This window comes from Lonchura striata, chromosome 4, assembly GCF_046129695.1.
Source record: "Lonchura striata isolate bLonStr1 chromosome 4, bLonStr1.mat, whole genome shotgun sequence".
NCBI classification, from domain to species: Eukaryota; Metazoa; Chordata; class Aves; order Passeriformes; family Estrildidae; genus Lonchura; species Lonchura striata.
Window position 1 is genome coordinate 72,165,347 of NC_134606.1, and position 27,264 is coordinate 72,192,610.

At 53.5% G+C, this 27,264-nt stretch overlaps 2 protein-coding genes and 1 long non-coding RNA gene across 3 annotated transcripts; all 3 read left to right on the top strand.

Moving 5' to 3' along the window:
• Positions 1–26: 26 nt before the first annotated feature.
• GSR (glutathione-disulfide reductase) lies at positions 27–4,587 on the top strand. The gene is made up of 13 exons (XM_031504618.2): positions 27–158; positions 922–948; positions 1,203–1,291; positions 1,739–1,808; positions 1,973–2,120; positions 2,239–2,293; positions 2,371–2,470; positions 2,892–2,978; positions 3,176–3,337; positions 3,504–3,615; positions 3,702–3,833; positions 3,995–4,128; positions 4,295–4,587. The coding sequence occupies exons 1-13, from the start codon at positions 30–32 to the stop codon at positions 4,442–4,444; spliced, it is 1,395 nt and encodes a 464-aa protein (XP_031360478.2). The 5' UTR covers positions 27–29; the 3' UTR covers positions 4,445–4,587.
• An 8,801-nt stretch (positions 4,588–13,388) lies between these two features.
• NPFFR2 (neuropeptide FF receptor 2) lies at positions 13,389–15,304 on the top strand. The gene is made up of 3 exons (XM_021531597.3): positions 13,389–13,710; positions 13,983–14,082; positions 14,477–15,304. The coding sequence occupies exons 1-3, from the start codon at positions 13,389–13,391 to the stop codon at positions 15,279–15,281; spliced, it is 1,227 nt and encodes a 408-aa protein (XP_021387272.2). The 3' UTR covers positions 15,282–15,304.
• A 1,187-nt stretch (positions 15,305–16,491) lies between these two features.
• On the top strand, positions 16,492–22,702 carry LOC110471215 (uncharacterized). The gene is made up of 5 exons (XR_002465549.2): positions 16,492–16,523; positions 18,766–18,936; positions 19,628–19,749; positions 20,208–20,342; positions 22,494–22,702. It is a non-coding gene; the product is annotated as an uncharacterized LOC110471215 (long non-coding RNA).
• The last annotated feature ends 4,562 nt before the right edge of the window (positions 22,703–27,264 follow it).

Genomic DNA, 27,264 nt, shown 5'->3' on the forward strand with positions numbered 1-27,264 from the left:
GGCGGCGGGGCCAGACCGAGCCTGCAGCGATGGCGGCGGCCGCCTACGAGCTGCTGGTGCTGGGCGGCGGCTCCGGGGGGCTGGCGGGGGCCCGCCGGGCGGCCGAGCTCGGCGCCCGGGTCGCGCTGGTGGAGCCGCAGCGCCTCGGCGGCACCTGCGTGAGTCACTTGCGGGTGGCCCCGCAGCCGGGCCGGGGGGATGGGGCAGGGGACGAGCGACGCGGGGCCGGTGCCCCCACGCTGATCCCGGTGCGTCTGGGATGGAGGCGGAGCCCTCGGGGAAGGGTCGCCGTGCGGCAAGTGGGAGAGAAGGAATCGCCTTCTCGGTGTCCGAGCGTGTTGCAAGGACCTGAAGCAGGACGGATCCCAATCCCTCATCTCCAACAGCTTCTTCCTGGCCGTTTCCACGCCGCTTTCAGGCAGGTGACAGGATGCCGGTGGATCGTGGATGTGCGTAGCACAACTGCAAGGCGGTAAAGCAGAACTCAAGAGCATGGTAGGCTGGTAACTAGCCAAAAAACAAATTGTTTCCTCAGACAAGCCAGGGACGGGCTCTAGTTTTATACCCTAAATGCATCCTGCTGGGAAAATTACCATATTCCCAGAAGCGCAGGCAAGGGATGGCAAACACCTTTCTGCTAGTAAATAATTTTTAGAGTATCAGTGGAAAAAAACACCCTGTGTTTGAAGGCTCCACCTTCCATATTCTCTTTCAAGGAAGTGAAGGAAAACGGGCAAACCGCAAGACCTTGAGCCTTCTGGGGCGGTTACACCCCTCATTTTCCAGGAACCTCTAATCCTGCCTTTGTTTTCCAAAGCAGAAAGCAGAGATGCAGTACCAGCCTGATGTGGGATGCTCTCTGGAGCACTGCCTTTGGAAAATGGGGCCTTGACACTGAGACTTGTTCTTATTCCCCCCCAGGTCAATGTTGGATGTGTGCCAAAGAAGGTGAGGCTGTTTTGCCACCGGCTCCGGTGGCGTGCGTTGGGTCTGGTGTGGGTGCCTGCCAAATTTTAGGGAGGTGCTGGCACAGGGTGTGGGGAAGAAGCAGGGCCTCCGAGGGTATTGAGTCACTGGGATGCCGTGGGCACTCCTGTGTCCTGCGGGTGCTCCGGGTCAAGGTGAGGAATCAGGAAGCCTGGCAGGGGTTTTCCCAGAATGACAGCAGCGTTTCTGAGCCAACCTGAAGTTTGTGTGGGCAGGTGATGTGGAACACGGCGGTCCACGCGGAGTTTATCCACGATCACGCCGACTATGGCTTTGAAACAGCGGGTGTCAAGTTCAACTGGAGGTAAGAATGGAAGGGGCCAGTTGGAAACCAGCTCCAGTGAGTATCCCGGGGGGAGCAGCCCATTGTCCACTTCAAAGGGGTCCCTGCCCTCTTCCAGGCTCCTGTGGGTTGTGCAGAGGTGGTCACAGGGCCAGCTGTGTTTTGGAGAACTGGGTGCCGAACTGCCTGTGGGAAGAGACTCTGGGAAAGACAAATGCAGGGAAGGCAGGCACAGAAATCTTGCTTTGGTGGGGAAAGGGGCACAGGGATCCGGTTTGTTTTGTGGCATGTCTGCCACGTGCCAGAGGGGTTGAGTTCACAGAATCATTAAGGTTGGAAAAGACTTCTAAAGTCATTGAGTCTAACATTGACTGACCACCACCCTGTGAACTGGCACTGAGTGCAAGGTTCTTCCTGAGCTCCAAGGCTCACCTGCTGGCAGTGATGGCATTCCCTGCTCTGTCCCAGGACCATCAAGGAGAAGCGTGACGCGTATGTGCGGCGCCTCAATGACATCTACGAGAACAACGTTAAGAAGGTGAACGTGGGCTGTGTTTATCCCGCAATCCGAGTGGGAGAAGTGATGGATTTTTGACCACTTTTCCAGCCCTTATGGGTGTCCTCCGACGGTGGAAGCCCTGGCTCCCTTAGCTGTCTCCCTCACCTCATCCCGCTGTTAACCCCATGACTGTTACCCTTAAGGCTTGCATTGACATCATCCGGGGCTATGGCAAGTTCACCGCTGATCCCGAGCCAGCCATCGAAGTGGATGGGAAAAAGTACACGGCTCCTCACATCCTTATAGCCACGGGAGGGCGCCCGGCTGTCCCTTCTGACAGCGAAATTCCTGGTGAGCCTCCTGAAATCCCCCAGCCTCCCAGGCTGGGGAGACATCTGCCGTAGCAAAGCAGGCTTTGGGAGAGGAAGGGGGACAGCTGAAGGGTGCGAACGGGGTCTCTGCTTTGCAGGTGCCAGTTTGGGGATGACCAGTGATGGCTTCTTCGACCTGGAGGAGCTGCCCAGGTAAAGTGGGGTCCATCCCCCGCAGCCACCAGCGCCAGCTCCGGGTGCCTGCACACGGCATTGTCACTTCTCCGCAGGCGCAGCGTCGTTGTCGGGGCCGGCTACATCGCGGTGGAGATGGTGGGGATCCTCTCCACGCTGGGCTCCAAGTCATCCCTGCTCATCCGCCACGACAAGGTAGTGCCACCGCCTGTCCCCAGCTGTGCTTCCTGCCCGGTGGTCAGATTGATTTCTGGCTGCCAGTTGCTGGTGAAGGAGGATCTGCGTTGGCACAGGAATAGTGATGCAGGGGATGGTGGCATGGGAACCACGGAGAGGGTGGAGGGGACGTGTTTTAGCAGCACTCACCCACGTGCCCGGCGTTTCTGCAGCCGTGCATGTCACCACATCCGTCCCCTTGAACTTTATTTCAAGTCACGACTTGAAAAGAGGAAGAAAGGAAAAGAAAATAATGAAGAAACAAACAGAGAAGTTTGTTAACCAGGAGCACCCCAAACCTCTTGGGTCCAGGAGCAGGGAAATGCTGGTGGAGGGGCTGCCAGGAGGTGCCTTTGCCTGCAGACCCTCATCTGACAGGGTTTGGGGGATCCTTGCCCAGGTGCTGCGAACCTTTGACTCCCTGATCAGCTCCAACTGCACCCAGGAGCTGGAGAACACCGGCGTGGATGTCTGGAAGCACACTCAGGTGGGAAAGCACAAAGCATCCCTGTGGCTTGTCCCATCCCTCCTGCAGAGGCAGGGCTGGGGGAAAGCTGCTGTTTTGGGTGCTGCTTGCTGAGCCGTGGTTTTGGCAGCATCCTTGCCTCTGCAGCATGGCTGCCTTGGCTTGTTTCATGGCAAAAGCCAGTCTGCACCTTCTCCTGCTGCTCCTGTTCCCCTTAGGTCAAGAAGGTCACCAAGTCTCCACAAGGGCTGCTGGATGTGACGGTGGCCTCAGTGGTGCCGGGCCGCAAGCCGACAGAGGAGGTGATACGGGACGTGGACTGCCTGCTGTGGGCCGTGGGGCGGGAGCCCAACTCTGAGGGGCTGTGCCTGGACCGAGTGGTGAGATGGCAGCATGTCCCCTCCGTGCTGGTGGGAGGATGCCCACGGGTCTCTGGGTGTTCCACGGGTACTTGGAGTTCCCTTGGGTCTCCAGAGCCTGTCACAGGTGCCCCATGAGCCATCCCATCCCTCCTGGAGCATATGTGGCTGCTGTTTGCCATGGCAGGGCGTGCGGGTGGACCCCCAGGGCCACGTGGTTGTGGATGAGTACCAGAACACCACCAGAAGAGGGATCTATGCCATAGGGGATGTGTGTGGGAGAGCCCTCCTCACTCCAGGTACTGCAGCCGTGCCCCTTTCCCTGCATGGCCCCTCGGTGCCACCACGCCGTGCCGTGGCTCAGGTTCCCTGTCCCTCGGCGCAGTGGCCATTGCAGCTGGCAGGAAGCTGGCCCACAGGCTCTTCGAGGGCAAGCAGGACTCCCGGCTGGACTATGAGAACATCCCCACGGTCGTTTTCAGCCACCCGCCCATCGGCACCGTGGGGCTCACTGAAGGTGGGGACAGAAGGGGCTGGGGACACGGGCTCAGAGCTGCTGCTTGGGTGCTGGAGGTGCTTTGATCTCCAGCAAGTGAGCCTCGACAAAAGGCTTTGACTCCTCTTTTTGAACGTCCCGTGTGCATCCCTCTGATCCCTGTTCCGTGGCTTCTGCTGCAGAGGAGGCTGTGGCCATACATGGGAAGGACAATGTGAAGATATACAACACATCCTTCACTCCCTTGTACCACGCTGTCACCCAGAGGAAGGTGAAGTGTGTCATGAAGCTGGTGTGTGCTGGCAAGGAGGAGAAGGTGAGTGCAGGGCAGCGGGGGGCACAGCTGGGGGACGGTGGGGACCACGGCTGGCTGTCCTCTTGTCCCCATGTGGTCAGCTCTTGGCCTGGGATCCAGTTTCCCCAAGCCCAAGAGCTCACCCTGGATTCTGGGTCCTACCTAGCCTCTTGCTTCTTCTCCAAAGGTGGTGGGATTGCACATGCAAGGGCTGGGCTGTGACGAAATGCTGCAGGGCTTTGCCGTGGCCATCAAAATGGGGGCCACCAAGGCCGACCTGGACAACACCGTTGCCATTCACCCCACTTCTGCCGAGGAGCTGGTGACACTGCGCTGAGTCTGCGGGCACCGACACCCCGGGGATGGCGGCTGCAGCTGGCAAAAATGTTTCGCCTGTTTTCTTAAAGTGCCTTACTATTGGGTGTGTCTGTAAGGTGGCTGTGGCTCGCTGTGGAGTGGGAAGTAAACGTGCTGATGCTGGCCAGTCTCTGCCTTTTGCTCTCTGGTGCCTGTCTCCTGCCATGCCCGGCTGTGGAGGGAGCTGGCATGGTCCATGGATGTGGTTTGGGAGAAGGCTGGCAGTGGTCAGGCTCCTCCTCTGCAATCCCTGGCACTGGGGCAGCAGAGAGGGGCTGGACAGTGGGGTCCTTGGGGTGTTTGTGGGTGCTGGGATATCCTGGATGTGCTCCATGCTCCTCTTCATCTCATGTCCCAACACCACTGGCTCTCCTGATATTAGAGGGGCAGTTCAGGCTGGGGGTTCAAGGATCAAATTCCCTGTTTCCAGCCCCATTTCCCATGGCTGGAAGCTCCAGACACGGCTGGAAAAGAAGTGGCCCGAGTCATGTGGGGTTTTGGGGATAAGATTGGGGCACCCCATGGTGAGCCTAGGCCAGGCACCCTCATGTTCTGGAAAGAGAGAGCAAGACCTGTGTTCAGGGAGCACCAGGCTCATTTGGCCAGTTTTAGGTTCCTGTAATAAATAAATCAGGCATTTGCTTTGCCTCAGAAATGGAGGCAAGTGCCACGTTGTTGGCACTTGGAGCCAGCCCCAGCAGGGCAGTCTCAGGACAGTGAAACAGACTCCAGCCCATCTGGGGAGTGCGAATTGAGGCTCATCCAGGCACTTGAAGGCTTTGATCAGAGAGCCCAAATCCTGCTTTTGGGTCAGGGCAGACCCCAGACTGGTGAGAGACGGTGGGACCCGGGGGGTGGAGAGAGGCAGCCCCAGGCTGTGGGGTGGGCTCAGGTGTGCGGGGTGGGACAGGAGCATTTGTGTCCCAGGAGTCACTCCCCTTCCTTCCCCTCCATGCCCCTCTATCAGCCAGATGCTCTTTGCAAGGAAAAAAATAGAAATTATGCCCCGATCAAAAGCATTGACAGCAGAACTGGACGCACCTTGGCAATGTGAGCAGTCCGTGGAAGTCAAACCGATGCCAATCCAGGGGGAATTTAAAGTCGGATACTTGCAGATTAAATTTCCCAGGAACTCAGATTTTTTTGGCACCTCTTGCTTATATGCTTCCCTGTCAGAAGAGGTCAGTTAGTCTTTTTAATGACCAGATTAGCCAACACAGGGAAAAACAACCAGCATTTCCTGAACACCTCCATCACTTCCATCTCTATCTGCTGCAATCAGGGGCTGATGGACAGCAGCCTGTCCTGACCAGGCTCCAAGGTGGGACTGGGTAACCCTTGAGGTTCCTCCCAAACCAAGCCCTTCTGGAGTTCCACAGACGGTTCCATGAGCTCTCCTTGAGTTTATTTTGCACCATGTTCCTTCCTTCTGCTCCCAGCAGATGGTGCCGCCGGCCTTTAAAAGAGATGGAAGTGTCCTGCAGCACACTGAGCCGTTTTTTAAACTAAAAGGACAATATTCTGCAATAAATCCATGATGAAGATTCCACATTGACGTTCCATGGGATATGGGAGAAGCAGAAAGCCATTCCCTGCAAGTTTAGATTCCCTGCGTTGTGGGTATTTTGTTGCTTCCATGAGTAACACCTCTCCATCTGAAGCATTTTGGGTTCCAAAGTGCACTCGCTGCCTTTTGGGCTTCCAGGCAGAGGGAATGTGAATATGGGAAAGTGGTGGGGAGACAGAGAACTGCAGCAGTGTGTGTGCAGGGAGAGCTGGGGTAGGAATTTTAGCCAAAATCCTCTTACCTGGATGCAGGGCCTTCAGCATCCTCTCTTGGTCAGAGGTTTCTCTATCTGTGGCTTTTTTAGAGCATCCAGCTCTGGGTCCCCAGTCCAACATCCTGGGATTCTGGAATTCCATCTGCTGCATAACACATGGCAAAACTGCCCTTACTGCATTGTCTGTGTGTGGCTGGAGCTTCTTAGCCTCCATTTACAGCACGTGATGATTCCATACAGAGTTGTTATAATTCCACACTGAGTTATGCTGGAAAATAATTTGTTGGTTTAAATTCATATTGGGATAACTGTTTGTTCTCTCGAAATTAAGTGTTTTGTCAAAGGATTGATTTTTAAAATATGCTAGGAATAAAAGGGGGAGTGTAAGAATAGATAATTTATTATCAGAAAGAATAATTCCTACATCCATCAAATCATTAATTGGAAGCCTGTTCTCTTAGAATCTGTCCTTGGGATACTGTTTTTCTTTCCAGAAAAACTTGATGCAGAGGCAGATAAGGCAAAACCTGCTATTTCAGCTACAGGGGCCACCTGGGCCACACAAACTGTTTTTTTTCTCTGAGTTCCTGACATAAAAGCTGGAATCTCTGGAGAGCCTGGAGCTCAGCAGGTAGGAGCAGAGTCTGGGAGATGCCACTGTGCTGGGAGTGCTCAGAGCACCGGGAGGAATCTGGACTCTAATGGATGGGGGTTGTCAGGGGTGCCACCTGCCGAGTTGAGTTCCTGGCCCTGGGAACGAGCTTCCCAAAGGCAAAGGGATGCCTGAAGCACAGCAGAGCAGGGAAGCTCTGCAATGGAACATACCTCAGACACTCTTCCAACCGGGCATCCTCCAAAACCAGCGGTGGCTGCAGGTGACAGCCCGGCTTTGGGCTGGGCTCTCCGCTCCCTCCTTCCTCCTGGCCCTCCTCCCTGCCTGAAGCAGGAGCTGCAGGCTCGCTCCTGCCTGCGCGGAACCTGCGGCTGCGGCGCCCGTAAGCGGGGAAAAGCGGGGAAAAGCGGGGGGATCGGGCTGGGGGCTGCCTTCGCCCGGGGCTGGGCTGCTCCTGCCTCCCTGCTGCGGCTGGGAACAGGGGGGGAACCGCGGGAGCTTGGCTAGCAACAGTCTGCGTGTGTGTGTGAGAGCTGGAATGCCGCTTCCACTGCCTGGAGGTGCCCTGATTTACCAGGGGGTACAACACTGCCTGCCCGGGCATCCCGGTGATGCCAGGGAGCTGCCGGCTGGAAACAACCTTCCTTGTGTTGCCCAGGGTGGGCAGGGCTGGGATACGGAGCAGTTTGTGCCCTGGAAGGGACGGGGCTGCCCGGGACAGCAGCTGCCCCTGAGCCTCTGGCTTTGGAGCTCCAGGAGGGCCAATCCACCTGGCCTGGGAGCTGGACCACTCTGCAGAGCTCCAGGATTGGGAAAAGAAGATCTTGGGGATGTTTGGTTTGTTTGGTTGAGGTTTGGTTTTGTTTTGTTTTGTTTTTTGTCTCAGTGATTAAGACAAGTTCACATCATTTTATTTTGCTCTTCTATCAGTAGCAGGTACCTCTAGTAGGAGGAAAGTGTCTGGTGCTTGAAGTAGCTCATGTTAGCCTTTAAATCTGAACCACTTGTGGGCTGCAAATGATAAAATGCAGTGAGATTTTTTGGGGTGTTTTGCTGGGAAAAGGGGGATTGAGTGTAACTCTGAGCATTTCCTGAGGCTGGCAGGTAAGATGGCGCCTCATCCCAAAAGAATGTGCCTGTGCTGCTGTTTTTTTTCCAAAAGAAAATCCTAGCAAGGAAAACTTACTTGCAGTCCTTGCTGTTTAGACTGCTGTGAGTTGCAGCTGTCATTTACTGAACAGAATTGGCTTCAACTGGAGTCAAACCAGGAGGTTTCCGAGGTAACCTCTCTGCGTGTCAAATTCCTGTCATCAATCAGGGGTACCTACCCATGCTATCCAGGTAAGGCTTAGAATTTGGTGTTAATTAAAATTGAGTCACCGAGGCAGCAGCAAATGGAAATTCAAGAACACCAAAAGGATTCAAATCCTCAGAGCAGGCCACAGGAAAAACAAAAAAAAAAAATCAATGAGTATCTAAAGTCCCTGTGTGGATGTGGATGGTGATGTAAATGGAAACAGAAGGTACAGGGAGAGTTCAGCCCTTCCACAACCATCCTCTTTCTGGAGAGGTGACACTGCATTTAAACCTCTGCTGTCACCTGCAGAGCCAGTTCTTCTCCTCTGCTGCCTGCACAGTTATTTAAGACTAAAGGTGTTGCCTCTGGGCAAATCCAGCATCAGGCTGTGGTGGAGTGTTCAGGATCCAACCCCATGGTGCTGCACGGGGAGCTCACCTCTTCTGCCCTTGGGCCAGGCAGGCTTCTCTGCCTCATTTCTAGTGAGGCAAAATCCAATGTTCTGCAGCCCAGGAGCTTGGGTGGGGGGTAAAATGCTCTTTACTGTGACAGGCTTGAAGTCATGATGCCCTGTGTGACCAAGCCATGGGCTGTCTGCTCTCATGCCTGTCAATGGCACTTCCTGCTAAAAGAGATGGAAATCAAACAATTCTATGGCTCTTGCTCAGTTTTGGCTTGAAGCAGAGGCATCACCTGGTGAAAAGGACCCTTGTGATGTGCTCTCTGCATTGGTTTGGTTTGGTTTTCTTCTGGTCTTTCACTTGGCAGTGATTACAGGATCCTCTGTGCCCCCCATTTTGAGGGGGGACATAAGCTACATGCTGGCAGAGCTGTCTCCTGTACCTGGTGAATTAGCCCCCACTGGCTGATGGACTCCTAAAACACTTTTGTTTGCCAATTCTATCCTCCACTGAGACTATCTCATGATTGTCCCACTTTTCAGGATTGGTTTGGTTTTTTGTTTTTTTTTTTTTAACCTCCTTCTACATGCTCCCAAATTACTCTCCTCAGTTTCAGTGCCCCAAATGACAGGACTGTCAGGGAGTGACTCACGGGCAGAGGCTGAACTGAAAGGTGCAATTTAGGAAGCTCATATCCCATAAGTGGGGAATTTAGTGCTGCCAAGAGCCTGGCAGGGATCATTGATTTTTCTCTTCCTATAGACTAATCCCCAGCACTTCACAGCTGAACGCTGCTGGAGCATCTCTCCAGGGGAAAAGCTGTGGCCAGTCCAGATATTTTGTGGGGTCCCTGCCCAGTTTCCAGTGATGGAAGCTGCTACTTGGAGACTGGATCCCAGGAGAACTTGAGTAATTTCCTACTGAAAGCTTTTAAAACAGGGACTTGCTTCCAAGGTAAGGCAGCTGAAATCTTATTGCTTGCCAGGCTTCTCAATAAAGTGGTGGCATAAGTGTGCCTGGGTGTGGAAATATTACTTTAACCTGATTTCAGGCAACAGTTGGCTGAGATTTTAGTTAAGGTTTTAAACAGCCTGTGACATATCAAATAAAAAAAAAATATATATAGAAGCTTAAAGGTTGACTAAGCACAAAGTGAAAAAAAAATTATAATGACAAGGAATAGGTAAGCAGCCTTGGCTCTAATGAAGCAGGGTGGAAATTATATATTAAAACAAATATATAAAAATATAGAGAGAGACCCATAACAATAGCAATAGTGAATGCCTCACCTGCCATTTGCATCTCCTGATTTATGCTTATGATTTGGCTTTGGAGTGAAATATTTTCTATTCCCAGCTCAAGTGGATAAGTAATCTGCAACTAAGTCTGGTATTTATTGCAGTCATTCTGCTGATAGCCTTGTTCTTCATAATTTGAAGTTTGAGATCTTTTAAAAAGGAATACCTATTTTAAAAATAAATACCTACAAACTATTCTCTTTGGCCCCAGCTCAGACTATGCAGATAAATGACTCTGAGGGGAGGATAAGCAGTTTAACTCCATTGAGAGGAGATGTGTGTGCAGCTCCAAGATTGGCACATCTCCCTGGGATTGCTCATTTCAAAATAAGAAATTTGCTTCTCAAGGTGCACTTGTTTTTCTTTATGAAAGTAAATGTCAGTGAGAAAAAATTATTTGATTGCAACTGCATATTTTTAGGGTGTGTTTGCTTCCACAGCTCCTTTCTCCCAGCTGCATACTGGGATATTTTGGCTTATTTGGAGATAAACCACTCTAAGGTATGTCATATAAAATGTCATAGAAATACTGATGGATGAAAAAGGTAAATACTTGAAGAGTAAGTTCTACTACCTTAATTCACAAATATCCCCAGAGTCCCCAGCTGAAGCCCTGCATGACCCAGACCAAACAACTCCTGTACCACTTCTTGAGCCACAGGAACTGGGATTGGGGGATTTGGGGTGACTGCAGCTCCCCCTTGCTCTGAAAAAGAAGCAAAGTTGAGCCCAGATTCCCACGGTCTGTGCATGGGGTCCCTGTGGAGCACCATTTCAGTTTTTCAGTCAGTGGTTCCCTGAGGCAGAGGATGATCTATAAATTTCTCTCTCCCCTATTTCTCAGACACTCACAGACCAGTGTCCTGTTCTTTTTGCCATCCTTCAGGGGCTGTGTTTTGCCCCTGAGAGTTTCTCACTTTTCAGCAGACCAGGGATCATTTTCCAAGGTGGGAAACCTTGGGAACTGGGGACCTCTGTTGTGCTGTTACTGAGCTCAGGACAAGAGAAGAACACATTTTTTAGCACTTACCACATTAACTGTTCTTCATGTACAACTACATGTTCCTGCTGTCTCTGAAGTTTCCTTATTTTTGTTTCAGCCTCAGAGGGTATTTCACACATGAAAATCAAGACATCAAGATGACAAACCCAGCAGGTTGTGCACAGGGGTGAAGCAGTGTTGGCTGCTCCGGGGGATTTCTTCCACGTGCCCAACATAAAAATAATCCCATCACTTCATAATGGCTTTGAACTGCTACTCTAAAGATGGGAAACTGAATTTCTGTAGCCAGAGGTACAAGATTGTCCTGGTCAGGCTGTGAGGTGTTAAACTGTGTGTTTGTCTGTGGAGGCTGTGTCTGGGATTCCAGCAGGGAATGAGCCTCCTGTTTTTGGGAACCCTGTGTGGGTTGGAGCAGGTTTTCACTCAGGGAGCCTCCACTTTATTCCCTTGCAGATTTTCTCTGGTGTATTAAATGAAGAAGGGAGGCCTTGCTCTTATCAAGTTACCACGTGGAAGCAAATTACTGTTATTTATCATCTTATAACAATTAGGTATTGCACAATTTTTTTCTTTTTCTTAGATGATTTATGTTTCTGTCCTCTGTGCCTCTCTCAATTATTTATCACTGATTGTTTTAGCAGGCAAGGTCCCTGTGAAAACACAAGGCACTGGCTTAATTTATCCTTCCAGCCAATCCTCCTCCCCCTCAGCTTCAAGATAATGGAAATCCGTGGAGCTTTTCCATTTCCTGTTATCTGCAGTGTTTGTACAGCCACTTCCCTATGCCTGCCACAGTCAAAATTTCATTAGTGCAACTGGGATGAGACACAGCTCCAGTTTTGCCTCAAGGCTGTTTACAACTTCTTGTTTACCAGCTTTTGACAAAAACTATTCCAAAGATCATTACTGAAGATATTAGAAGCTGCTGCCTCAAAACACAGTGTCAGAAACAGAGAGAAAACACAAAATATGTATCCAGAATAACCATCATTCCTCCTGCTTTTAGTGTGATAAGGGACAGCCCTGTCATGGCATGACCAAGAAGTTCTGCCTCAGATCGTCAGAATCCCTTCGAAAAGCCAAACTCCAGCAGGTAAGGAAGGAAAGGCACCTCTGGGGACAGCATAGGGACAGCTGGCTGTGGGGACTGGGAGTGTGGTGGCAGCCAAAAGCCACCTTCCTCCAACCTCAGTGTCTCCCTAAAGCAACTCCTCTGGGAAGTAAAAGGTTATGGAAGAAAATTAGTGGGTAATAATAATAATAGTAATGTGGGGAAGAGCAGCAAAGAGAGCAACAGTAAGTCTAAGGGAGCAGGAGGAATATTGGTTTTTAATGGGGTGAGACAGCATCAGCGTTCCCCATCCTGAGCCCGGGTTGGGGTGCAAGTGCACCAGTGCTGCTTCCTTGAGGGATCAGGAAAACAAGGAAGCAGCTGAAAACAAGTCAGCACAAGGCTGACTCTGAGCTCTGGCTGGGGAAAGAATCTGGTACATCAGGCATCTCAATAAGATCACTTCCAATGATTTTGAAAGCATATTGAGTGAAACCTAATCAAGATAAATAAGCCTTTCTCTGTAAGGACAGCCCCACAGAATGTACAACTATTCCTACACTTGTTCAAACCTATAAGCAGCTGGTTTTTGGTGAGGGATTCCAGATTTTTGTCTCCCTACCTGGCTGTGCAAGCATTTAATAAGTATGTAAAGTATAGACTCATGAAAACACTTCACTGCTGCTGATTTCAAAACAGGCACAAGATACCAGAACATGATGGGTTTTTCATTTTCACTGCTCTGTTTGTTTCAAACCTGAGCCACAGCAAAATAAATACTTTTTTTTTAACTGCACTTGCCTCCTGAAAATAAAGCACTTGCAGAGGCTTTGCTGAGCTTTTGTACGAGCTCATCAGGATTCAGATAACTTGTGCCTAAATGTAAATTCCTTTTCTATTAATGAATTTGAAGCATCTTAAAAGCATCTAGACTCATACTTTAATTTCATGCCTGCTGCTACCAATTAATTTTGCCCCCTGCTTCTTTAGGCATCCTCATTTAGGAGACAAAATATATGTGGAAAAAAGTTCAGAATGCTTCCTCCAAGTCAAGTTACCTGTCTGGAAATGAACCCAGCTCTCTTGTAGCTCAGCATGGTTCAGACATAGTGTGGTCCTCCTTGATTACAGACTTGGAGTTATGTAGCTTGTGAGCAGGGAATTAAATCAACCAACTGCACACAAAACCATCTCATGTTCATGAAATGGGGCTGCATTTGGATATGTGCAGGCAGACAGCTCTTTTTCAGTGATGGAGTTAGTGACTTTTCAGTGATTGTTGTTCAGCCACCTCAGCTGCCAGGATGCACTTGAACGTTACACTTATTTCAGCACACAGTGCACCCAAAGCAGATAACAATGATAATTAAAAGATAATAATGATAATTATATAATCACATTGCTTCAGATCAGTTGCAAGCAGACTAAAATAACTTCTTTACAAATATCTTTTAGGGCATATTAGAAGACAAGGAGGAGAATGGATTCGAACTCTTCATTGATTTGGCCTCACTTGGATTTGCTGAATTACAACGGGACATACAAGTACTTTTCCTTGGAAGGAAATGTCTCCTATGTGGACTTCTACCTCCACCAGCCTTGGGTGGCTGCTGTCTTCATCACCTCCTACCTCCTCATCTTCCTCCTCTGCATGGTGGGCAACGGGGGGGTTTGTTTCATCGTCCTGTGGAGCAAGCGCATGCGCACGGTCACCAACCTGTTCATCCTGAACCTGGCCGTCAGTGACTTGCTGGTGGGGCTCTTCTGCATGCCCACCACCCTCCTGGACAACATCATTGCAGGTGGGCTGGGCGCCCCTGAGGCAGGGAGAGCCAGGGGCACGTGTCCAGGGGGCTCTGTGGGTGTTCTGAGTCACTGCCATCAGTAGAAGGTGCCCATGGCACGGCCTTCCTGACCATAGCTGGAGCTCCGTGGTCTTTAGGAGTTCCCTTCCAACCCACACCACTCCGTGAGTCTATAATTCTACTCAGGGAATGGAAGATGACAGCAAATGATTTTAAGCAGAGTCCTGCAGTGAGATGGCAGCTATTCCAAAATGCCTGTTTCCTTGCAGGATGGCCCTTTGGGAGCCTGGTGTGCAAGATGAGCGGGATGGTCCAAGGCATCTCTGTTTCTGCCTCTGTCTTCACTCTGGTTGCTATTGCTGTGGACAGGTAAGATGCTGCAGAGTCTGTAGCTATCAGTGTCATCTCCCCTGGCCCCCTGACCACCCTGAGCCCATTCATTAACCCTCCCAACACCACAATAAATCAGATGCATTTTGCTCCTAAGCAAAATAAAATATGGGCAGGTCTAAAGAGCAATCTGCTCCTCCACCGGTGTCTCTTAAAGATGGTGGAACTGGGCTATCCTAGCCAGCCTGGCATTGGTTTGTTCCTCAGCCATGAAGCTGGATAGCAGAGGTGTTAATACCTGCCTTGGTTAAGTGGAGAAGCACTGGCAGCAACTGATAGGGAGGATGAAAAATAGTCAGCTTAAAATGTGTGTGCATCCTTGCCTGAGTAAGGAAGCGTTCCTTAAGCAGTTTTTCTGCTGCCCTTGCCGCAGGTTCCGGTGCATTGTGCATCCCTTCAAGCAGAAGCTGACCATTCCCGCTGCCGTGGCCACCATCGCTGTCATCTGGGTGCTGGCCGTGGCCATCATGTGTCCCTCGGCAGTGCTGCTGCAGGTGCAGGAGGAGAAGCGTTTCCAGGTGCTCCTGGGCCCTGGCAACGCCACCCGCCCGGTGTTCTGGTGCCGGGAGGAGTGGCCGGACCCGGCCATGAGGAAGATCTACACGACGATTCTCTTTGCCAACATCTACCTGGCTCCCCTGGCGCTCATCGTGCTCATGTACGCCAGGATCAGCGTCTCCATCTCCCACGCCGCCATGCCTGGGGCGGGGAAGCGCAGCCAGGAGCAGCGGCACGGCGTGTGGAAGAGGAAACGGAAAGCCATCCAAATGCTCGTCCTCGTCACTTTGCTTTTCGCCCTCTCCTGGCTTCCCCTGTGGACCCTGATGCTGCTGTCGGACTACGCCAGCCTGTCCGACCTCCAGCTGCAGCTGATCAACATCTACCTCTATCCCTTGGCTCACTGGCTGGCCTTCTTCAACAGCAGCATCAACCCCATCATCTATGGCTTCTGCAATGAGAACTTCCGCCGGGGTTTCCAGGCCGTCCTCAAGCTCCAGCTCTGCTCCAGGGTGGCCTGTTCCCAGCCAGAGCCCAGCACTGCCATCCTGCCAGCTGCCCGCTGCCAGCCGCCCCAGCACCCGGCTCCCCAGGCAGCTAAGGAGGGGAATTGGGTGAATAAGCAGCAGGATTTGCTCCTGGAGGAGCTCAAGGAGCCCTGTGACAATGAGATGGAGTGAAACGCGCTGTGACTCTGTAAATCTCTCGGAGCAGCTGAAGCAAGGCTGCTCGAACCCTATTTATGGTCACATTTCAGCCTGTGAGGAACCCGTTATCCGTAATTCTCATGGACTGAAATACTGCAGACACAGTCTGGAAGCCAGCAGTCCCTGGATTTTCTTGTGATCATGCTTCTTCCCGGGCCTTGTGAGCACCAGCTGGGTCCTGCTCAAATGACAAAATTTAGCATTTTCCATCACATTCCATTTATTCCCCTTTGTTGCTGTTATTTCTGTCACATCCATTATTATTGCAGCTGGAGAATGGAAGCGGAAATTTGAGGAATAAAAGATAAAAAACGGGTTTGGTGGTGTGTGTTTTTTGGGGAACTCGATTTGATGTTGTGGGGGATAGGAGCCACCCAAAAAGATGGAGATGTCACTCTGAGCAGGAGGGAAAACACCTGAGAGCCCATTGGATCGGACAAACTTCAGCAGGGACAAGAGTGACACTGGAGGAATGGTGAGGAATGGGATTTGTGCAAGGACCAGCACAGGATCACAGTGCACTATGGCTCACTCTGCAAGGACCTACAGGAGCCAAATCGCAGGTAAAGCCATTCCCAGGGCAGTCCTCTCTCAGGTAAATGGGAATAACTTCCACAATATGACATTCCCTACTGTTCCATCTCAAAATGATCATTCTCTTCCCTACTGAATTTTATCCTCACAGCTTTATCTACATGTGCACATCTCAATTTACCTCCAAATTTTCATTTTCCACACTATAGATTACTTCAGATTCGCTCAAAAAAAAAAAAAAAAAAAAAAAAACAAAAAAAAAACAAACTCCCTGTCTGTCCTGTTTGTTAACTCATTTTCATCTCAGAATGCCCATTTGCCCTAGGGAAAAACTCCGGTTTTATGCCCAGGAGGAACATTTCTCCCACAAGCCAACACCTTCACTCACTCCACATCCGATTTAGGGAACTCCGTCAGTGCTTTTATTGCCAGAAAAGACAGGAAAAGTGGATTTTGCTGGGATTTGGGACACGATCCCCGCTCCCCCCCCACCCGAGCTCGGCGGCCGGCGGCGGCAGGGGCCGGGGCGCAAGAGAGGCTCGCCTCCCGCTGTCCAATCAGCGCTGCGATCGCCTCACGGCGCCAGCCAATCCCGAGCCGGCCAAAGGTATATAAGAGCCGGTGCCGGAGGCGGCTTTTTAAATGTTCCGGTTTGGGGCTGCTGCTGCTTGCTTCGGTGAGGTAAAAATACAGCTTAATGTATCTATTTGTGATGTTTGGAAATTGGAGTGATGTTTCAGTGTGTGATGTGCTGCGGGGCAGGTACTCAGTGACTCCAGCTAAAGCCATGGCACGGATGAGAACCTGTTGATCTCTTGAGTTTGCCTTGGCAGCCCAGAGCCTCTCCCCGTGCAGTTTATGAGGGAAATATTTTCTAAATCGGTTGCTTATTGATCTTTTTCGTGTTAAATTAATGCATTTTTCCGATTTCGTGTCGTTTAAGCTTTAGGTGGCATTTCCTGTGGGGCTGGTGTAGTGCTGAGGGTTGCTGTTGATGCTGGGAGAGGCAATTACCCTGCAAAGCTTTCCTATAAAACATAACTATATGAAATAATGGAGTTTCTATGATAATAACAGGACTTAGGCTCTCAGTTGAGAACTGGGGTGTGTTTGGCAGGGACTGGGAAGCATGCAGGGTTTTTTCTGCGTTGATTTCTCCAGCCATTGATTTCTGTCTGTTTGCAGCAGTAACTTCATCAGCTGGAGCTGCATCACAGTTGATATCCAAGCTCTTCTTTAGGACTGAGAGCACAACAAGGAGCAGAACCCAGGTTCAAGTGCGTTGGAACAATGCCAGGAGCACATAAATCTCTCAGAAACCAGCATAAAATAATGCGTTATAGATGTCTCTGTTTCAGTCAAGTGCCTGCCACTATAGTGGGTGAACATGAAGCTGGTAACACACAGGCACTCCTGGGTTAATGTGAATTGTTAGTGCCAGGTGTTTTTCATTAGGTTCACTTGCAGTGGAGCTGTTACTGAAATGCTGGAGCCCTGAAGCACAAGAAACTGTGCTGTCCATAGTGAGTGCTGCCTAGTGAGTGTCCAGACATCCCTGAGCTAATGCTGTGCTGCCACTAAGTCAGCTCATTCTCGTTCAAACTCTCTTGGAAAGTGCTGGAAGTACACATGGGAGTATAGAACACATATGGGAAAGCTTTAGGGGTGTGCAGCTTCTGAACTACACAGACCTTTTAGGTTCCCACAGCCCCTCCTGCTGTGTCCTTTCCTCTCTAGCAAGAGGAAAACCCACTTGACTTTCCCATGCAGGGCTGCCTGAGGCTGTGAACTGCAATTCCCAGGGCATCCTCGGGCTCCTGGCTGTCATGGGATGAGTGGCAGCTTCAGGCAAACCCTGCCTTAGCCTCAGATTTTTGTCAACACTTAAATTTAAGAAATCACTCTGGCCCACAAGTTCTAAGGATGGCAGATCAGCTCTGTTCACATAATGAATTATTTATTAAGCAGACAGGAGATAACAGACAAAATCTGTCAAATGAGCCATTTAACTTTTGTTATTACCAGTTTATGTAGATCAGGATGTTCCCCACTCCTTGAGTCTCAAAATCATAGGAAAAATGAGAGGAAAATCAGGATCAAATGAAAGTTCTCTGAGTTAATTTTTCAGCTGCAGTGACTGGAGAAGTACAATAGATGGGCCAGGGACTCCCTTCACTTCCGTTCAAGCTTCTTAGTCCAGGGTTCTCCTTCAGTGAATTTCAGCATTTCACATTTCCTGGCTCAACCTATTAGACGATTCTACAAATTACCCAAAAAATATGCATGAACTATTCAATAGTCTGGTTGCCTCAAAGGTGTGATGTACCTCAAAGTGTTCCTACCTTCTCCAGTCAGGAATTGTACGCCTTACCCAGAGGAGGTTGGAAGAGGTGCACAAAACTGCTTCCACAGCCATAGGCAAATCCAGGTTTCACTCAGGGAGAAATGCGCGGAGACAGGCAGGGTGAAGACACGAGCATTCCGGGGCGGCGCTGTCAGACACTCCTTTTGGAAAGCACACAAATAGCGACCAGCAGCTCGGCCTCTGGCCCTTGGCTGCGAGCCGCGCTCGCTGCCGCCACACGGAGGCAATCGGGGATGCGCTCTGGGAAACGTGCTCATTTCAGAGTCCCAAAACCATCTCCCTGCCAACTGGACCAGTTCTGGTGGCGTGGACAGGCGCTGACAGGTCCGGGTGGGTTTGTTCCACCCTCAGCTGGCGCTGAGGACACCGTGTGAGAACGCCTTGACAATGTCAGTGCTGGTGAATGCCCGAATTCACAGTTTAGCTCCCCTGATGCTGTCCTGGGTGTGGGTTTGGGTCATGCCTGGCCGCAGGACCCTGTGGCAGTGGGAAAGTCACCAGGTTTGGCTGATGTGGTGTTCCAGACCTGTCGTTTTTTGTCACTTCTTTTTTATGCAGAGAGGAAAAGCATTTTCCTGCTTGGCCAGCATTTCCCTGCAAGAAGCAGAGCCCAGGCCTGAGGCTGCTCGGCATTGGTGTGACCTGCCCTGGGCACAGCCACCACAGCTGCCCAGAGCCAGGAGATGCAGCTGAGGGATCCAGGAGGATGCAGCTCATGTTTTCAAGGAGGTAAGAATGCAGGATGTGGAAGGGGTGTTTTCCAGGCAGGGAAAGAGAGGTGTCAGGGAGAATTTTAGCTGGCAGCAACAGTGTCAGTGATAGATGGACTGCAAGGACATGGCTTGGTTCAGTGCTTCCCACAGCTTGTACAGGAGATGGAATTCCAGTGCGACCTCACAGATGGCTTGTGGTGTTCCCCAAAGGAGCATTTCTGCCTGCAGTGACAGTTCTGTCCTCTATGAGCTGGTGTGAGGAGCACAGGGTTTGCAGCATCAGGTCTGGAATGATGTTCCTGTGGCACAAAATTCCTCCCTGGCAGGTTATCATGTCTGAGACGCTGGCTGACAGCAGCAAAGCACTGACAGGGTCGCCGCTGTGCAGGGAACAAAATCCTTACCTGGAAATGCAGCCTGGGGATGTTGTGGCTGCAGAAAGAGCTCTGTGGCCATTTCCATGCCCTGAGCTGACATGGCACCACAGGCCCTGGGGCTCAAGCAGATCCATTGCTGGTTCTGAAGGGGCAGTGAGCTGGTACAATGGGCACTGAGCAGAGGAAGCTGGATGGGAAGATTTGGGTCCATCTGGAAAGTTCCTCGAGCCCTAAGGATCATGGCAAGTGTAGCACTAACAACTCCAAATTAGGAATAATCAAAAGATGAACCGGTTCTCCACAAACTGAACTTTGAAAATTATTTTTCAGGATAAGGTAAGATTGAAATGAGCTTGGCAGGAAAGCCCCTGTGAAGCAAAGCACAATGAAAATACCTGTGAGCAGAAACAATAAGGAATTCTTGCTGCTCCTGCTGTCCTGGTCTTTTCCAGGTAGGTTTTGTATGGAATTGAAAGGAAGTTTTCATGCCTCTGGTGAGCTGCAGCCACATCCCCCTTGAAGAAGAAAATGTGGAGGGAGTGGCAAGCAGGAAGGTGGCTTTTAGACCACCACACCAATTGCTGCAAAAGAAAGAAAAGGAAGCTAGTAGCGTGGAATTGGATGCCCCTGCCCCCTGCCAAGCACAGGGGCTGCTGCTTGGTGTTTTTTCTCCGCAGTGTTTGTCCTGTTCTCTCCATTGAGGGCTCATTCCTCACTGTTCCATCCAATAAAAAACCTGGAGAAGGGCAGTTATATATTTAATATGGCTGATACCTCTCCTTTTTAAAATGAAATGCTCTATAATAAGCAATGAGAACAAATATCTGAAAACCAGGAGCTTTTGAATTGCACAGCAAGTCAAGCTTTTGACTTGTACAGGACTTAGTTTTCCTTTTCTTCTCTCTTTCAGGACAGGAAAAATCATTTAATTTGATCCAGCTATGCAAAAACCTTTGGTTTTGGGTGGGATTGAGCAGCCAAACACCAGAGCCTCCAGCCCTGATGGCCTGCACTGGAGTCCACCTGGTGCTGCACACGCTGTGGGGTAAGTCAGAGGGACACACTTCCCTTTTCCTGTCTGTTGGGATTAGCTCACTGGGAAATGTCAGCATGCTCTGCTGTTTAGTGGGATCTGGTTAAAACTCCATTTCCCCTATCTTCAGGGATGTGCTGTCCAAGGGCTTGTATGGACTTGGGGACTCTAAGGAGGCCAAGTTTTTTTTTACCCCCACTGAATCAGGCCTTCCATGGTTAGTCTGTGTTGCTCTACATGCTTTGCTTATGGATCAGAGAAATAAGTGAAATTACATTTTATTGTCTTATATTTCCCCAAACATAAAGTAGGATGTTGTCCTGCCACTCCCCAAGCCACTCCAGGCACTTGGGAGTAGCTCAGAGCTGGCAGGGTTGCAAGGGAATTTAAAGTAAATTGAGGGAGTCAGTAGGGAACAGACAGGGAAAATTCTGGGAGTGAAAGCTGAAATAACCTTTAGGGCAGAGCATGAACATTTTTGAGGTAAACATGAGGTAATCACTAGTGGACAGATAGGGAAAATATTGTGAGTGAAGCTTTAGTTAATCTGTAGGGGGAAGAATGAACATTTTGAGGGAAAATGGGGTAACCCATAGTGAAGCAGTAGTATTTTCCATAAGTAGGGAAAATTTTCAGAGCAAACGTGAGGTAGTCCACTGAGCAGAGGATGGATAATTTGAAGTAAACTGAGACAATCAGGAGTGCACAGGTAGGAAAACTTTTGTCAGTAAAATCTGAGGTAACATTTAGGGGAGAGCATGAACATTTTGAGGTCAGCTCAGGTAATCAGTAGTGTCCAGGTAGGGGAATTTTTGGGTTTGCTCCCAGGTAAGGTACAGTGAATACTTTGGAGGTTAAACCCTAGCTAAACTTGAGGTTGTGTAAAGGAGAGAATGAACATTGTGAGGTAAGATGAGGTCATTAAGAGCAACAGGTAGGAAAAATCTTGGGTGCTGAGTCTGTAAAGAAAGAAAAATTTGAGGCAAACAGAGGTAATCAGTAGTGTACTGGTAAAGTGAAGTTTTGGCTTTAAAATCTGAGATAATCTGCAAGGAACAAAGAATATTTGAGTGAATAACCTGAAGTAATCTGTAAGGGACAGAATTAATAATTTAGGGATTAGTTAAAGGTAAATAGTGGAGGGTTTTGGTGGTAAAATCCAAGTCATCCATAACGGACAAGAATAACATTTTGAGAGTAAAAACTTGAAGTAATTTGTAATGGACTGAATTAACATTTTGAGGTAAAAAGGAGGTTGTCAGCAGTGAACGTGTCAGGAGAATTTTGGGGTAAAACTTGAGCTGCGCTGTGAAGTACAATGAGTATTTTGGGGGAAAAATATCAGGCCATCTGTAGGGGCCAGTCCTGGCATTAATGAGGTTCCTGGGAATCCATGACATTTTTCCATAGAAATTTAAACAGATTTTGAAGCTTTTTATGACAACAATGGATGTCTTCCTTTGGATTATTCACTCTGTAGGATTTGGGATTTTTTGGGGTTTTAACTCCCTCGTGGTGACTCTTGACACTGCTCAGGAGCTGATAGGAAAAGCAGTCAGAGCTCCTGGCTGGTGCAGGTGTTTTCCTCAAGACCAGACAGCTGGGATCCGCTTTGGGTCCTTATGGAACCTGCTGGAAGTAGAGAAGCATAACCCCAAACCTCCACACTGTGGGTGGAGTCGTGGAATCTAAACCAGCACAAATGGATACTCCAAAATGAACCATGAGAGGACAGGACCAAATAAGGGTCACTGTCACTATGGTAAGGCAAAAGGAATTGTAGCTACAGCCCAGAGTTCCATGCTGAGGCTGGAATATCCTCACAGTGCCTCATGGAGCATGGGTATTCCCATGCAGAGCTTCTGCTTTTGCACCAGGTTTGTCAGGAGCCAGCAAGGGTTCTGAGGAATCTCAGCAGGATCAGGACAATTACATGTCTATATTCCATAGAATTTGCTATTTATAACCTTCTTGACAGTATTTTGTGTACTAAATATTTACACTGAGGGCAGGTGACTCTTCCTTTTGCCAAGAGCAGATCAGGAGATGGAATTAGATGCTGTGTCATATGGATATCAAAGCTGCTCAAGTGCTGTGGAGAAATTGTTGCTCTTATTCTTTAAGAAAAGGTTTTTTATCACAGGTCTCTCTCTCATTTCTCAGTGGTCATCGAAGTTTCACGTGCAATTGCTGCTCCCCTGAAAGAAGTGCTCCCCAGGATGGAGCCACTGAATGCTGTGAGGGGATGGGGCCCCAAAGATGCAATTCTGGCAACATCCTGGCGACCCTGTGGGGTCCCTCGGGGAAATAAAGGTGGCACTGGCCATCAGCAGAGGTTTCAGATGTGACAATAAAACACACCTTGGACATCCCGAGGCTGTCCCTGCTTTGATTCATGTGGCAGCATCTGGTTCTGGCATTTTTAAGTTTCCTCTTTTTCAGTCATTTCTGTCCCAGGCAGGAGTTTCCCCGACTGGAAATAAAGATTAAGTATTGTAATGGGAATTTTAAAAACAGAAGCTTTGCCATTGGAGAGTGTGATGTGCAGAGAAATTGAGGGAGAGGAAGGAGAGCAGCAGATTTCACCTGGCAGCTGTCAGATGGGCTGCACCTTGTGGTGGCAGGGAAAAAGCCGCTGTTTGAAACCCCGAAGTTCCAAAGGCACGAAGGGCAGAAACGCTGAAGGCGGAGCGGGGCCAGCCCTGCTTGGACGCACGGCGCGGTCAGTGCCACCTCCGGGGCCAGGTGTGCCCGTGGGGGCACCCGAGGGCGCGCCCACGGAACGACGGGCAGGCGGCCGCTCCGGCCTCCGGAACGACGGGGGCACCCGGGAAACGCCGCTGCCGCCGTTCCCCCGGGGCTCGCACGGCGCCGAGCGGGGCTCCCGGGACAGCGGCGCGGCACCGAGCGGGGCCGAGCGGAGCTGGGGTGTGCCGGGGGTCCCGGGCCGTGCCGCCTCTCCCCCGTCGGGCCCGGGATCGGTCCCGGCCCGGGGTGGCCGCGGGGGCGCTGCCGGGGCCGGGATCGCGGCGCTTCCCGGGGCGGACCCGGAGCCGCCGCGGGGCCGGGACCCGCAGGGCGCCCCCTGGCGGACACGGAGCCGCCGCGGGGCCGGGACCCGCAGGGCGCCCCCTGGCGGACACGGAGCGCGGCGCGCGCGCGGCGCCCCCGCGTGGCCGCGGGACAGCGCTGCGGGGGCGGGGCCAGGGAGGGGCGGGGCCGCACAGGTGTGAGGGGCGGGGCCACGGCGCGCGTGCGCAGCTCGGGGCCGCACAGGTGTGACGGGCGGGGCCGGCACAGGTGCGCGCGGCTCCAGGGCGCCTGCGCGGGGCGGGGCCGAGGGCATTTAAACCCCGGAAGCCGCGGCAGGCGCCATTCGCGCCCCAGCTCTTGGAGGTGTCGGGTGCGGTCGGTGCGGGCTCCCAGGCGGGGCTCGGGTGAGGTCTTTCTCTCTCCTTGTGTCTACTTCTTCTGCTTTTCTCCCCTTCCAGCTTTCTTCCTGTACCGCCCTCTCCCGTCTCCCCCCAGACGACCTGCTCCCTCTCTCCCCTCCCCTCCCTATCCCGCACCCCGACCATTCCCTGCCCCTCCCGCCTGCTCTCTCCTCACCCACTACCCAGCCTGACCCCCGCCTCTATTCCCGCTCTGTCCAGTCTTCCTGCTCCATCCTCACCCACTACCCAGCCTGACCCCCGCCTCTGTTCCCGCTCTGTCCAGTCTTCCTGCTCCCTCCTCACCCACTACCCAGCCTGACCGCCGCCTCTATTCCCGCTCTGTCCAGTCTTCCTGCTCCATCCTCACCCACTACCCAGCCTGACCGCCGTCTCTTTTCCTGCTCTGTCCCTCCTGCCTGTCCCCTCTGCACCCCGGTATCCAACCTGGCTCTCCTGCTGTTCCCCGTCTATCTCCCTACCTTCCCCTGCTCCTCCTTTCTTCCCCTATCTCCCCTGAGCAAGTCCTTATGGCACCTCCGTGCCCTTTATCCCCTCTTTGACCCCTGTATGCTCCCTGTGTCCCCCTTATACTCCCTCTGTGTCCCCTGTCCCTTTCTGTGTCCCGCAGCCGCGGGGTTCGGGGTGCCGGATAATAAAGCCCCGAGGGCCGGAGCCGGCGCCCTCGCGGGGATCCTCGCACAGGGGATCTGCGGGTTCCCCCACACACAGCACTGCCCTACACCGCCCATCACACTGGGGTCCCGGGGAGGGGTGGGCCCTCCTCTGGAGGGGGTTTTGGGGGGGGTTGGGTGGTGGGAGGGAGGAGGGGCCCCCTCCGGGGGAGGGGGTCCCGGGGAGGGGGTTGGGGCGGGCCCCCTCCGGAGGAGGGGGTCCGGGCTGGGAGGGGCTGGGGGGGACAGTCCCCCCTTAGCCCCTCCCAGCCCGGACCCTCCCCTCCGGACGGGGTCTGGCCCGGCCCCTCCTCGGGACCCCCTCCTCCGGACCGGGGCCCTGGGGAGGGGGCCGGAGGCTGGGGGGGCGGGGGGGGGGCGGGGGGGGTGGGGTGGGGGGGTGGGTGGGGGGGTGGGGGGGGGGGCGGGTGGGGGGTGGGGGGGGGTGGGGGGGGGGTGGGGGGGGTGGGGGGGGGTGGGGGGGGTGGGGGGGGGGTGGGGGGGGGGGGGGGGGGGTGGGCGGGTGGGGGGGGGGTGGGCGGGGTGGGGGGGGTGGGCGGGGGGTGGGGGGGGTGGGGGGGGGGGGGGGGGGGGGGGGGGGGGGGGGGGTGGGGGGGGAGGGGAGATGCCGTTGCGTACAAATGTGCAATCACGGTTCAGAGTGACGTGACCCCCTCTGCTACCCCCCCCCACCCCCCCCCCCCCCCCCACCCCCCCACCCCCGCCCCCCCCACCCACCCCCCCCCGCCCCCCCACCCACCCACCCCCCCCCCGCCCCTGCCCCGCCCTCCCACCCCCCCCCTCCCGCCCCCCTTCCCCCCCGGGCCCCTGTCCGGAGGGGAGGGTCCGGGCTGGGAGGGGCTAAGGGGGGCTGACCCCCCAGCCCCTCCCACCCCGGACCCCCTCCTCCGGAGGGGGCCCTCCCTCCCGCCCCCCCCCAGCCCCCCGCCCTCCCACCCCCCCAACCCCCCCGGACCCCTCCCAATGAGGGCCCAGCCCACCCCAGCCCAGCCAGGACCCTCCTGCGGGCCCGCCCTGACCCCAGTGTGATGCAGGGACAGCCGGACCCGGCACTGTGGGGCACTGTTGGCATCTGCAGGGGGGACCCAGAGCGGATCCCGACCCTTTGCAACCCAGCCAGGGGCGCCGGCTCCGGCCCTCGGGGCTTTATTGTGCGGCGCCCCGAACCCCGCGGCTGCGGGACACGCGGAGGGACAAGGGAGAGACGGGGGGATAAGGAAGAGAGACAGGAGAGAATAAGCGATAGAGAGAAGGATAAAGGACAGGGGGTAAGGGAGAGAGACGGGGGAGAATAAGGGAGAGAGAGGAGGATAAGGGAGAGACAGCGGGAATAAGGGGAGCTAAGGGGGACAGGGAGGGGAAGAGGGGGCACAGGGGAGCAGGAGGGGAGGGTAGGGCAGGCAGGGTCGGGATGGGCAGGGAGGATGGAGGGAGAACGAGAAGGAAGAACAGAGGCAGGAGTCAGGGTTGGTAGGGGAGCAGTGGGGTACAGCGGGAGGGAGGTGTGGGGAGGAGAGCTGGGGGGGATTAGAGGAGGATCGGGCTGGAGAAGGAGGGGGAAGGACAGGGGCGGGCAGGAAAAGAGGAGGAATGGAAGGAATGGAATGGAATGGAATGGAATGGAATGGAATGGAATGGAATGGAATGGAATGGAATGGAATGGAATGGAATGGAGAGGAAAGGAAAGGAGAAAGGGAAAGGAAAAGGAAAGGAGAAAGGGGAAAGGAAAGGAAAGGAAAGGAAAGGAAAGGAAAGGAAAGGAAAGGAAAGGAAAGGAAAGGAAAGGAAAGGAAGAGGAAAGGGAAAGGAAAGGAAGGAAGGAAAGAAAGGAAAGGAAAGGAAAGGAAAGGAAAAGGAAAGGAAAGGAAAGGAAAGAAAGGAAAGGAAAGGAAAGGAAAGGAAAGGAAAGGAAAGGAAAGGAGTGGGGGGTCGAGATGCGTAGAGGGGCAGGGAGGGGAGGGAATGGGGACCTAGGGAGGAGAGGGGTAAGGGGTAGGAGGAGGGAGAAAAGAGGGACAGAGAGAAGGTCACCCGAGCCCCGCCTGGGAGCCCGCACCGACCCGCACCCGACACCTCCAAGAGCTGAGGCGCGAATGGCGCCTGCCGCGGCTTCCGGGGTTTAAATGCCCTCGGCCCCGCCCCGCGCAGGCGCCCTGGAGCCGCGCGCACCTGTGCCGGCCCCGCCCCTCACACCTGTGCGGCCTCGAGCTGCGCACGCGCGCCGTGGCCCCGCCCCTCTCACCTGTGCGGCCTCGAGCTGCGCACGCGCGCCGTGGCCCCGCCCCTCACACCTGGGCCGGCCCCGCCCCTCCTGGCCCCGCCCCCGCAGCGCTGTCCCGCGGCCACGCGGGGGCGCCGCGCGCGCGCCGCGCTCCGTGTCCGCCAGGGGGCGCCCTGCGGGTCCCGGCCCCGCGGCGGCTCCGTGTCCGCCAGGGGGCGCCCTGCGGGTCCCGGCCCCGCGGCGGCTCCGGGTCCGCCAGGGGGCGCCCTGCGGGTCCCGGCCCCGCGGCGGCTCCGGGTCCGCAGGGGGCGCCCTGCGGGTCCCCGGCCCGCGGCGGCTCCGGGTCCGCCCCGGGAAGCGCCGCGATCCCGGCCCCGGCAGCGCCCCCGCGGCCACCCCGGGCCGGGACCGATCCCGGGCCCGACGGGGAGAGGCGGCACGGCCCGGGACCCCCGGCACACCCCAGCTCCGCTCGGCCCCGCTCGGTGCCGCGCCGCTGTCCCGGGAGCCCCGCTCGGCGCCGTGCGAGCCCCGGCCCCGGGGCTGCTCCCGGCGGGGACCGCTCGGAGCCCGGAGCGCTGCGGCGG

Excerpts from the sequence above, each read along its gene's own strand:
- GSR (XM_031504618.2), top strand. The coding sequence starts at position 30 with ATGGCGGCGGCCGCCTACGAGCTGCTGGTGCTGGGCGGCGGCTCCGGG. Across the intron at positions 3,616-3,701 it reads GAGAGCCCTCCTCACTCCAG|TGGCCATTGCAGCTGGCAGG; the intron begins GTACTGCAGCCG and ends CCCTCGGCGCAG. Across the intron at positions 4,129-4,294 it reads GTGCTGGCAAGGAGGAGAAG|GTGGTGGGATTGCACATGCA; the intron begins GTGAGTGCAGGG and ends TCTTCTCCAAAG.
- NPFFR2 (XM_021531597.3), top strand. The coding sequence starts at position 13,389 with ATGGATTCGAACTCTTCATTGATTTGGCCTCACTTGGATTTGCTGAAT. Across the intron at positions 13,711-13,982 it reads CCTGGACAACATCATTGCAG|GATGGCCCTTTGGGAGCCTG; the intron begins GTGGGCTGGGCG and ends GTTTCCTTGCAG. Across the intron at positions 14,083-14,476 it reads GTTGCTATTGCTGTGGACAG|GTTCCGGTGCATTGTGCATC; the intron begins GTAAGATGCTGC and ends CCCTTGCCGCAG.